At 55.3% G+C, this 11,313-nt stretch overlaps 3 protein-coding genes across 3 annotated transcripts; 2 read left to right on the forward strand and 1 right to left on the reverse strand.

The window, feature by feature from the left end:
• Positions 1–1,918: 1,918 nt before the first annotated feature.
• Positions 1,919–5,416, forward strand: CABS01_04800 (pentatricopeptide repeat domain-containing protein; the record flags this gene model as incomplete). The annotated part of the gene is made up of 1 exon (XM_060538170.1): positions 1,919–5,416. One exon carries the CDS (start codon positions 1,919–1,921, stop codon positions 5,414–5,416), a length of 3,498 nt encoding a protein of 1,165 aa, XP_060389832.1.
• A 1,226-nt stretch (positions 5,417–6,642) lies between these two features.
• CABS01_04801 (phosphomevalonate kinase) lies at positions 6,643–8,437 on the forward strand (the record flags this gene model as incomplete). Its single annotated transcript, XM_060538171.1, has 2 exons — positions 6,643–6,908; positions 7,330–8,437. The coding sequence occupies 2 exons, from the start codon at positions 6,643–6,645 to the stop codon at positions 8,435–8,437; spliced, it is 1,374 nt and encodes a 457-aa protein (XP_060389833.1).
• A 1,149-nt stretch (positions 8,438–9,586) lies between these two features.
• CABS01_04802 (IBR finger domain-containing protein) lies at positions 9,587–10,696 on the reverse strand (the record flags this gene model as incomplete). Its single annotated transcript, XM_060538172.1, has 1 exon — positions 9,587–10,696. One exon carries the CDS (start codon positions 10,694–10,696, stop codon positions 9,587–9,589), a length of 1,110 nt encoding a protein of 369 aa, XP_060389834.1.
• Between the last annotated feature and the right edge of the window lie 617 nt (positions 10,697–11,313).

Below are 11,313 nucleotides of genomic sequence, written 5' to 3' on the forward strand. Positions count from 1 at the left end.
GCGTCCTCAGGCGGCAGGTCAGAGTCGTCATCTCGCTGCGGGAACCATTTTGGAAAGCCGAGGGAGGTGAGGGGCTCAAAGTGAACTTGTGACCGAACGGGCTTTTCAAACTTGCGACAAGTATCTTTTTACGCCTTCAACACCTCCAGGAGTCCAGTATCCGTACCTATGACACGCATAGTCGGCCCCGGGGGCGTATACTTGACGTATCCGTCCCGTCTCCGACTTCATCTCATCCCGTATTCTAAAGCTACACGCCGTCGTCACCTGTCAGCTTCCAAGGCACAGTTTAATGGGAGGAAGAGGGCAGATCTCGGGAAGAGTTGGACATTGAGGCCATCTAGTGTCTACCTTTCTGCCCATCCCCCTTTCTCAGTCTCTTTCACGGTATCGTAGCTAGATCTTATGGATGGATGTACTGTCAGTGTCAGGGCCCATTCCAATATGAACCAGCATTGCTTTTTCAATGCTTGGTCCGTAAACCCAACAAGCGTGAACAAGGGAGTGAGCCACAGTAAAACGAGGCTAGAGACAGTGGCCAGCCACTCAGAGGTCGCAAACAGTTCGGGGTTTGCTGCCTGAGTCATTAATATCAAGGAGTAGCCACAATGTATCCACTAATGGAAAATGGCAGCAACAAGTCATCGAAAGAACATTGGAGCCTTGGGAGCTGGAACTTGGAAGGAGCTGCTCGCCCGGACGGCCACAACGGCCTTAGTAATTAAAGTTCCCGAATCCACCCTTGGCCGTCGCGTACCCGCACCTCTCCCGTCAGCGCGCAACATGACTGGACGAGGTCGGCACAGTCCATGCGCCAGCTCCGAATCCACGCGAACAAGTTCCCCAGTCTTTTGCGCATATTCTTGTTGTGGTATTTTTTCCAACTTCTCTCGAGTATGTCTCTCCCCCAGGCTTCTCAGTGCGCGCAAGTGCGAGTGAGACTCTACACTACTCCGTATGTGAAGTCCCTCGCCTTCGCCTTGCTTCCTTTCCCCTGGCCTGCGGCCTGCCACTCGCCCTTGTCTAGCGTGCCCGTAGCTGGCCCCCCTTCTGTTCCATTCTCCATTCCTTCCAGAGTCTGAAAGAGACAGCCGTGACGGGCCAAGGAGGGATTCGAGAGCCGTGGCCGGTGGACGATCCGTAGTAGCTTCAGCTGAGGTGGCAGAGGCATCAAAGTACCTACCAGAATGACAGCTGCGGCATTCACACTGTAAACCGTAGAAAAGTGACTTCCTTTGCATCGGCTGTAGTACGCCTCATCGACTCCGTCCGATCTCAAACGCGCTCCCGTTCTCTCCCATTTTCCATTCCCAGGCCCATTCCCACTCCCACCTCCCTACCGATCGGTATACCCTGCACTTCTTTTTTTCCCTTGCGGCCACCATAGACATTTGGTACGGAGCAAGCAGTAGTGGATGGCAGTATCCGTACGGGTAGTCACCAAATCTATCGGCGCCTCAGACTAATACTTCTACCTCAGGCCCCCTCCCCGTCATCATTTTGCTTTCCTCCTACTTCTTGCTTTTCAATACTCAATTCAATAACCCTTCTTTAATCAGATCGCGCGTTTATTTGGCGGCTACAGTGCTGTCAAATGAACCTGCAACGGACTCTTCATATTTCCCTATGTAAGTTGTCACCATTCAATAACCCCCGGCGACTGTCTAAGTCGCCTGTGCCGTTATCCCCGTTCGCCCGGCGTTTTTTTTATCAGGCTGTGGCGAAACAACCAACAACCCCAAATGCGTAGCTTCCTCCAAGAAACGGAGGAGGGAAAAAAACATGTGTCATCTGAACACGCGGAAAGCACAGCGCAAATCTTGTCGATCACCGTTTATGCAGCAACAACTCCAAAGGAAACCACAAATTGACTGACGATCCTGCCATACAGAATTCCCCCCTCCGCCGCGTCTTCTAAATGCCCACCATCTACTCCTCCCTCTACCAGAACTTCATCCGTCAAGGATTCGCAAAGTCATTCACCCACGGTTACGCCCAGTCCGTCGTAGCTGCCACACATCCCATCCTCAACACACAAAACCGACCTTCATTTGCGCGCCGAAACACCAACCGCTTTGGTCGTCTTCAGTCTCTCCAGCTTCAGTCCGCTTTCCACACCGCTGAGCGGACAAGTGCTGGCCTCCCCCAGCATCACCACGAGAAGCTCGACGAGAAGCTTAAGCATGGAAGCTTAGACGCCTACTTCGAGGCGCTGCAGGAGCAGCAGGCCTCTGAAGAAGATATCGACAAGGAATGGACCCAGTTCCAGTTTCAGCGCCAGATTGAGTGGAAGCCTTCACCAGCTTCCATTCTCGTTGGCGAGTCAAAGGCCCACGATGCCGAGGAGCTCGCCGCCACCCAAGATGGAGAGGCCTCGCCAATTCCGTTAGAGGCACAGGCCGCCCTGGCGCAGATTGACGCAGCACTCGAGAAAGAAATCGAATTCAGGAATCGCATGGAAGCTTTGGAAGAGGCTTCTGAGCACTCTATTCGATCTGCGTCCCACAATGGCTCCGCCGCTCGCTCATACCAGTCCCCAGCAATCGACAGATCGCGGACTCCCGTCAGCGTAGCCCGAACTGCCACTCCTCCTTTCGACCCTCAATCTCAGGTGTACGCCGACCACCTTCACAAGCTCTCTGAGGATGGCCGCTACGCTGAGATTCCGGCCGTATTCGAGGCCATGCTCGTCGCCGGCGTGCAGCCTATCGCGAGCGCCTACAACGCTCTGTTGGTTGCCGCCATTCACTTGCCCACTGCCAAGAACGAGATGGTTACTAAGGCTCTGGATGTCTACGCCGACATGCTCCGTCGCAAGATCGTGCCGGACAGCGATACCTACAACATTCTTGTTGGTCTCCTTGCCGCCCGATCCCTCGAGGTTGCCTCTTTGAAGAAGACTCTTCACGACAAGTTGGTGCGTTTCGGTGGCATGGATGAGCCCGGCAAGTTCATGTTCGCTTCCCACGAGCTTGAGCATGCCATTCTTTCCGAGGATGACAGACTCGATCTTGCCATGGACATGTTTGAGAAGTCTGTCCTCACCCAGAGGGCGTCCTACTCTGCTGAGTCATACCACCAGCTCATCTCTGCTTGTGCTCAAGCTGGGCGTGTTACTGACATGCTCCGCCTCTACGAGCACATGGAGTTGAACCGTGTCACCCCCTTCGCCGCCATGTTCCCCAGCATGATCACCGCCTTCGCGACGTCCGGCGACCTTGTCAGCGCTGTGGAGTGCTACAACGAGTACAAGGACCTTGCAGTTGCTAACGACAACGGCGAGCCTACCCTTAACGACAGGTTGGACGCCGAAGTGTACGCTTCTGTCATCCACGCCTACATCATCTCCGACAAGGTTGACGGTGCGATGAAGTTCTACGAGAAGATCATCACGGAGTATGGCGTCCGCGCCGGCGATATCAAGGACGCGATTGTCAGCTCTGGCATGGTTAAGGCTTTCACTGACCGCGGCATTTTCAATGAGGCCCTCCGCTGGGCCCAGGTTGTCGAGGCTGAGGTCAGAGCGGACCCCATGAGCAGCCTTGCCACTCGCGCTGCGGATCACGGCGACAAGCACACCGCCGTCGCTGCTTTCGCCAATCTGCCTATCAACTTCCACCAGATTGCTACCCCTGCCATGGCACTTCTTGCTTTGAGCGTTCGTCAGGGCGACGTTGCTTCCGCAGCTCGCTACTGGCACGTTCTCTGCGCTCCGGAGACCCCGGTTACCCCGGCGCTCATCGAGCCAACTGCAATGTACGCCATTGCGATGATTGGATCTGGCCAAGTTGCTGAGGGTCTGGCCGAGTTCGAGCTCATGTTCCAGCGCATTCGTGCTGCCAACCCTGAGTATGCTGACGAAATTGAGGAGGGGATTGACTTCGTTCACCAGTTCATGAGCAGCCGTGGCATCACCGATCCTCGCGAGCTGTCTTCTCAGAACCTCTCCGCATCTCCCTTCACCACATCGGCCACTGTCTCGAGCTTTGAGGATTCTTTTGACCCCTACGCGCACAACACCGACTTCAAGGGCTCTTCGTTGATCTCTGATGAACTCGAGGGTTCTCACGGCCGTAAGGGCCCTAGACTCCACGACGCTCTTGGTCGCTTCCGCAACATGCGCCGTGCTGGCCGTCACCCTCGCTACATCACCTACGCCAAGTTGATTTCTGCTGCTTCTCGCGAGGGCAAGATGGAGCTTTGCAACGACATTCTCGCGATGGCCCGCACTGATGTTCCCCTGCTGCCCCAGTATGCTGTTGTCCGTTACGGCTGGTCTAGCATCCTGGATGCTATGGTTGGCGCCTGCCTCACCATTGGTCACCGCCAGATGGCCGAGCAGTACCACCAGGAGCTGCTTGCCATGGGTGCCGCCCCCTCCGCTAACACTTTCGGCCTGTACATCACCACCCTCAAGGAATCCGCCAAGACTTTCGACGAGGCTTCCGAGGCTGTCAAAATCTTCCACCGTGCCAAGGCTGAGGGTGTCGAGCCCAGCTCTTTTCTCTACAATGCTTTGATTGGCAAGTTGGGCAAGGCTCGCCGCATCGACGACTGCCTGTTCTACTTCGCCGAGATGCGAGCTTTAGGAATCAAGCCTACCTCGGTCACCTACGGTACCATTGTTAACGCTCTCTGCCGCGTCAGCGACGAGAAGTTTGCGGAGGAGTTGTTCGATGAGATGGAGGCAATGCCCAACTACAAGGCCCGCCCTGCTCCCTACAACAGCATGATGCAGTTCTTCCTGACTACCAAGCGTGACAAGGCGAAGGTTCTTGCCTACTACGATCGCATGATGGCCAAGGGAATCGCCCCCACTGCTCACACCTACAAGCTTCTTGTCGACACCCACGCCACCCTCGAGCCCGTTGACATGGCTGCTGCCGAGAAGGTCCTTGAGGCCATCCGCACGTCCGGTCAGAAGCCCGAGGCCGTCCACTTCGCTGCGCTCATCCATGCCCGTGGCTGCAACCTCCACGACATGGAGGGCGCCCGCAAGGTCTTCGACTCTGTCATGGCCGACCGGGCTGTCACCGCCAACGCTAGCCTCTTCCAAGCATTGTTTGAGGCCATGGTTGCAAACCACAAGGTTGTCGACACTGAGGCCATCCTTGGTCAGATGCGCCGACGAGGTGTTGAGATGACTCCTTACATCGCCAACACGCTGATCCACGGCTGGGCCGCTGAGAAGCAGATCGAGAAAGCTCAGGCCATCTACGACTCTGTCGGCCATGAGAAGCGTGAGCCCAGCACATACGAGGCTATGACTCGTGCTTACCTCGCCGTCGAGGAGCGCGAGAAGGCCAAGGGCGTAGTTGGAGAGATGCTCTGCCGTGGCTACCCCAGTGCTGTTGTCAACAAGGTGCTGGAGCTTCTTGGCGGTGGCGGTGGTGAGGAAGCTGCTGCACACAACTAAGTTCACTCCAACACCTGTCTTGTCTACCTTGTTCGTCAAATCATCGAATCACGCATTGAGCAGCTGCTCTGCGTGTTCCCTCGATGAACACATTTCCTTTGTAACTGCCCTCATCTACCGCGTTGCTTGATACCCCGTTGTGCTTTGAAAGTAGGTGGACTGAGGGTGCCTGGCCAGGATCGGCGGCCAGTCTGGTTTGCGGCAGTGCGCCGAAAGCATTTCATATCGTCACATGGCTTTGGAATTTGGAGTTTGAACCGGAAGTCGAATTCATACCCCCATAATCGGGATACTGGGTCGGTACGGCGTTTGTCGGAAGCAAAAGGGTCACGGCGACTGAGCACCCGTTCAGGGGCTTTTTATCGGAAAGCGAGCGATGACGGCCAACGGCCCAAACTATAGACACAACCCCACTCAAGCATAGTATAAAAAAGAGGGCGCCGGATAGAAGCGCAACGCAGCATAGAGGATCATGAATGGACGGAAAGGGTACTGGGGGTCGGTTTACGACGACATGTCATGAGGGCATGTGATCCTGCTGTATGTATATTACCGGCAGCATCCAACAAAATAAGATTTGTCGACTGTTCAAACAATTGACCAGCAGTGTGAAGACGATGGTGATGTTTTGCTGTCGGTGTGTAAAGTTCAATAGATTTGGATAATGAAAATGTGCTGACGCACATGTAACTTGTCCTCTATAGTCTGAACAGTATGCAAACTTGAGTTCAATCCAAGTGTCTGTCCGCTGGAACCGGAATTCTGGTTGTCGTTCAGAGTGTACCAGCTTTGGCGATGATTTAAGGCTCCTCGTTGAATTGGAACCAGAGATGTGCACAGTGCATTATTGATGAATCCGCTCCCTCGCACGTGTCCCTAGCACTGTGCGCTCGTTCCTCCCACGATGCGATTTCGCATCCCAAACTTTCAACTACTTAGCTGCCCTCACCTCCATCACGCCTGCGTCATCACACAACCCACCCCTCACTGGGCCTCATCTTACAGCTGTACCGCATATTCAAGCGCACTGAGATTCCAGCCATCGCAAGCTGCGTAACGGCTTTATTTCAATTGGCGAGATTCAAAGGCCGTAGATATCTGCTATCGACCTGCAATCTGAGGTACAGATCTCACATACCCCTCACACAAACCGGACCCAACCCCGAAAAGACATACACACCACTAGATACCTAACCCAAGACCACGTTTACCGAAGAAAAGAAAAAATGACGGCTTCCACGACGACGGCCGTCTCGGCGCCCGGCAAGGTCCTCCTGGCGGGCGGCTACCTGGTGCTGGACCGGGCCTACACGGGCCTCGTCTTCGGGCTCAGCGCGCGTATCAACGTCGTGGCCGCCGAGATCCACACCATTCCGGGCGTGCACCTGACCGAGATCGTCGTCGAGAGCCCGCAGTTTGTCGACGCCGTCTGGCGGTACGGGTTCCATCTCGCGCCCGAGGATGGCGGGATTACGGTTACGCAGCTGCAGGTGTAAGTTGCTTTTGCTGCCCCTCTCTTCCCTCGGATCTTTCGGTGTGTGTGTTTTTTTTTTGGGTGGTTTTTGTGTAGTCTGTTCGTCATGAGCTTGGGGTGTGTTGAGGGGAACTGTATGTCTCAAAAGTTCTTCAAGAGTTTCGGTGCGGGGCTTTGGTGGGATGTGGTTGATGAGGGGCGGGCTTTTGAGATATTCACGCGGCAGATGAGTGTTGGGTCGTGTTGAGATTTCGCTGTGCTCTTGCTATGCTTTTGCTATGCCATGCCCTCTCATATGTGCCTGACAATGTTTCCGCTAATGATCAACTTCATCATCACATTTCGCAAGCATACTCACCCCAGATCTCATGTTGCCTCACTCACTCTCACTCTCACTCTCACTCTCACTCACCTCACCTCATCACTAACCTCCTCCCAGCGGCTCCAAAATCAGCCCAAACACATTCGTCGAGACGACGCTAAGCTACGCCCTCACCTACATCGCCCGCATCAACAAGCAGCGCCCAAGCCACGCCCTCACCTCAACCCGCCTCATCATCCTCGCCGACAACGACTACTACTCCCTGCCCTCCTCATCCAACGACCCGGACTCCGCCGTCTCCGGCACCGCCATCCCGGCAGCGAAGAAGGGAACCCGCTTCGCGCGGTACCCCCACACCATCGGCGAAGCGCACAAGACAGGCCTCGGCTCCTCCGCCGCGCTCGTCACCTCCCTGACGGCCGCGCTCCTGACGCATCACCTCCCCACGTCGCTCTTTGATATCAACTCCGAGGCGGGGAAGCACACGCTCCACAACCTCGCGCAGGCGGCGCACTGCGCCGCCCAAGGAAAGGTCGGGTCCGGGTTCGATGTCGCGGCCGCGGTGTTTGGAAGCTGTCGGTACCGCCGCTTCTCGCCCTCTCTGCTCTCTGATCTCGGGGCGGCGGGCAGCCCCGGGTTTTCGGAGGCGCTGGTGAGGAAGGTGGATGAGTTGCTCGCGTGGGACGTCGAGGTCGACAAGGCTGGGACGGGGTTGCCTGCGGGCGTGTGTCTTCGCATGTGTGATGTCGATTGCGGTAGCCAGACGGTGAGTATGGTGAAGAAGGTGCTCGAGTGGAGGAAGGCCGACGCGGAGGGGAGCAAGGCGCTGTGGGATGAGTTGCAGGGCAAGAACGAGGCTCTTGCTTCGGCGCTGAAGAACGGGGAGACCGAGAAGGTCGGCGGCGCGGTTGCGGATGTGAGGAGTCTGATTCGGGCTATGGGGGAGGGGAGCGGTGTTCCCATTGAGCCCGAGTCGCAGACGGAGCTGCTTGATGCGCTCAGTGGTGTCGAGGGCGTGTTGGGCGGCGTCGTGCCTGGCGCGGGCGGGTTTGATGCGGTGGCTTTGATCATGAGGGATGACGAGGCTACGCAGAAGAGAGTCGAGGCGTTCTTGGAGGGGTGGGGGAGGGAGAAGGGGGCGAGGGTGCGGTTGTTGGGTGTGAAGGGGGAGATGGAGGGTGCGAGGCGGGAGGAGTTGAGTACGTATGCTGGGTGGTTGGCTTGAGAGTTGCGGTTGATGCTTATCGACTGAAATATGAGGGAGAAAAAAGCGAGAAATTTGGCGCATGAGAATATAGAAGAGTATGATATTAGCTAGCGTATACGAAAGTTCGAGAGGAGATGCTCGATACACAAACAAAGTACATTGCTTGAACTCTTTCGTCAAAATTTAGTAATGCCAGCCAATACAACTTGCGAGTGACGACGAGCTCCAGGAATTCCGACGCAAGAAGAGACTGACTGCAGGGTCTCTGCCTCGAAGTCACAGGGATCATAAAAATCGAGACAACTTCAGACTTGGAAGCACACCTCACGATACCCGGAGGCGTGAGGTCGTCGTGGAAGATGCCCTTGGGTACGAAGGGTACCTCTCTCTTCTCCGGGCCTCCGGCTGCGGGCCCGGGACCACGCGCAACACTACTAGAGCTGCGGAGCTCCGAAAGATCACCAATCAAAGGTGGCGGACATAGCTCAGTTGGGAGAGCGTCAGACTGAAGTCAACTTCAATCACTTAATCTGAAGGTCGTGTGTTCAATCCACACTGGCCGCAATCACTTTTGCGGATTACGCCAATTCCGCATCTACGAGTCTATAATGGCTCTTGTTTCATATGACATCTTTTTTATTTATCTAATTCGAGCATTGAAGCTCTTCTTCTTAGCCAAGACAAGTCGAAAAGGAGTGTGCTCTTAAGGTTCCTTGAAAGATCTGAACACCATAATCGATATATCCCATCTATTTCCTCTTCCTTCGATGCACTTCAGAGTCGATTATGTCGGCACCTGTGACACGCGTGGATACGACACTGGGCACATTCATAGATGTACTCTGGTAATCTGTCGCGACACTCCTCACATCGAAAACTACCGTTGCGGCGCATCCAGGTATCGTGAGTGCATTCGTGATGTGCGACGAGGTTGCGCGCCTCTCTTTCGACACGCCGAGCTCTAGCCGCGGCGTTCAAGTTAATTGCGCCGGCCTCCCGATTGACAAGCACGTTAGCGCGGGCATAGAGCCGCTCCTCGTTCCAAAGGTCACAGGTGCATGTCTTCCACCGCAGGCTGCAGAGGTAACAGAACTCGGATCCGCAGGGACAGGCTGTTTTGTTTGTCAGGAAGGGAAAAAATACCTTTGCTCAGCTTACTCGTCGCACTCATCGTGATGTAGAGCATGCATGGATGGGCAGGGGTAACGCGAGAGGAGAGGGCTCACTGATGTGGTAACACCCGTGGTTGAGTTCCACGATCCTTCGGCAGGAGAAGCAGCGCTGCCACTTGTTGGCGGCGGCGACTTCGAGAAGCGCCTGCATCAGTGTGTCCTGCGCGCAGTCTTGGTTCCCGTGCTCGGCGCCTTTGCACATCGTGCACGTCTGCTGTTGGCACTGCGGACAGGTTCCGACGTCGGCTCTGATGAACTCCTTGGGGATGAATTTGGAGCAGGTCGGCCTGTGGCAGTACGTCCTGTCGGGCGTCGAAAACTCGACCTCCTTTGCCCGGAACTCTCCTACCAGCTTCGGGGGTAGTAGAACCCTGGCATGGCCTCCGTCCACGGGGATAGGCAACTTGCAGCATCTCGGCGGGAAGAGCGACTCGTCTGTGAGGGAGAGCTCGAAGAGGGTCCGCAGGCAGTCGCGGCAGTAGTTGTGTTTGCATGGAAGCTGAGCGACTGCTACCGGGTGGTAGGCATCCTTGCAGCTGTCGCATGTTGTCTTCTTCTCTCGCCTGGTCGGTCTAATCGCTACCGCATCGGTTTGTTTCCTGGAGGCCGCCCACGATGACGACTCTGGCTCTTCCTCCGCTTCCTCCTCTTCCTCCTCGTCGTTCCCTTCCTCGCCATAGTCAACAGAGACGTAGAGAGATGCGAGCTTTCGTAGAAACATCTCATCTTCCGCGTTTGCGGAAGACTCCTCTGACAAGACGGGAAGATTCGTAGGAGACGCGTCCTTGCCGAGTGTTGCCCCTTTGCTGAGTCGAATAGCCGCTTCTCTGTCGCGAGTGGCCTGATTCTCCTGTTTCGTGAGAATCGTAATGAGACGACCGTCGGATTGATTTGCTTTGACCATGCTCTTGCACATACACCTATCCGCCGCGAGCACAGCTTGCGACTCCAGTTCCGCGTGGTATGCATCGACGGCCAGGTCGAGATCAGAGACCTCGTCCACTCGGCACTTGCCCTTGCTACTCTCCTTGATATCCTCCAAGTCCTTCAACTGCATCTGGAGGACCAGGCGGAGCGACTCGTCGTCAATGTCGTAGCACAGCATTGGAGGCTGGGGTGGGGTTTCCGAGATACTCATCAGTTTGTACCAGATAAAGACCACAAGCAAGACAAGAAAACAGCTTTCCTGTAATAATTCGTGAGGTTCAATGGGCTCGAGTTCGAACTGAGCCGATTTGAGATCTAAAGGGAATACTCTACTCGCGAGGTGGGTGATGATCGAGTGCATCACCGAGGTTAGTCAACTGGTCGAAGGATAAGTTCTTGGAGGAAGTACAAGATTAACGAGGCAAGAGATTGCGGGACTTGCGTGATGATGCCAGTTGAAAAGGCGAGGCCTATCCTCTTACTGTTATGTTGATTTGCTCATGTGTATTTGACTTTCAGGGTGCATGTTGCGTGGAGGGCCTCCGACATGAAAGTCAAATCCAAACGCGTGGTTAGATGCTTCCGTCCAATAGCTAGGCCTAGATCACACACGGTGAACCTGGAATTCCTTCAGATATGCAAGGGCTATTGAGAAGCTTGCCGATCATGACAGAAGCTTTGCATCCGATGATGATTCCTCGTGTGCCTCTTCGGGGCTGCGCCGCCGTGTCTCCCTCCATCTTTTGAGGGCTTGCTTCTTGGCTCGGAAGTGCTCTTCATCTAGGATGATAATCC

This window comes from Colletotrichum abscissum (assembly GCF_030869225.1).
Source record: "Colletotrichum abscissum strain IMI 504890 chromosome Unknown Scaffold_9.1, whole genome shotgun sequence".
NCBI classification, from domain to species: domain Eukaryota; kingdom Fungi; phylum Ascomycota; class Sordariomycetes; order Glomerellales; family Glomerellaceae; genus Colletotrichum; species Colletotrichum abscissum.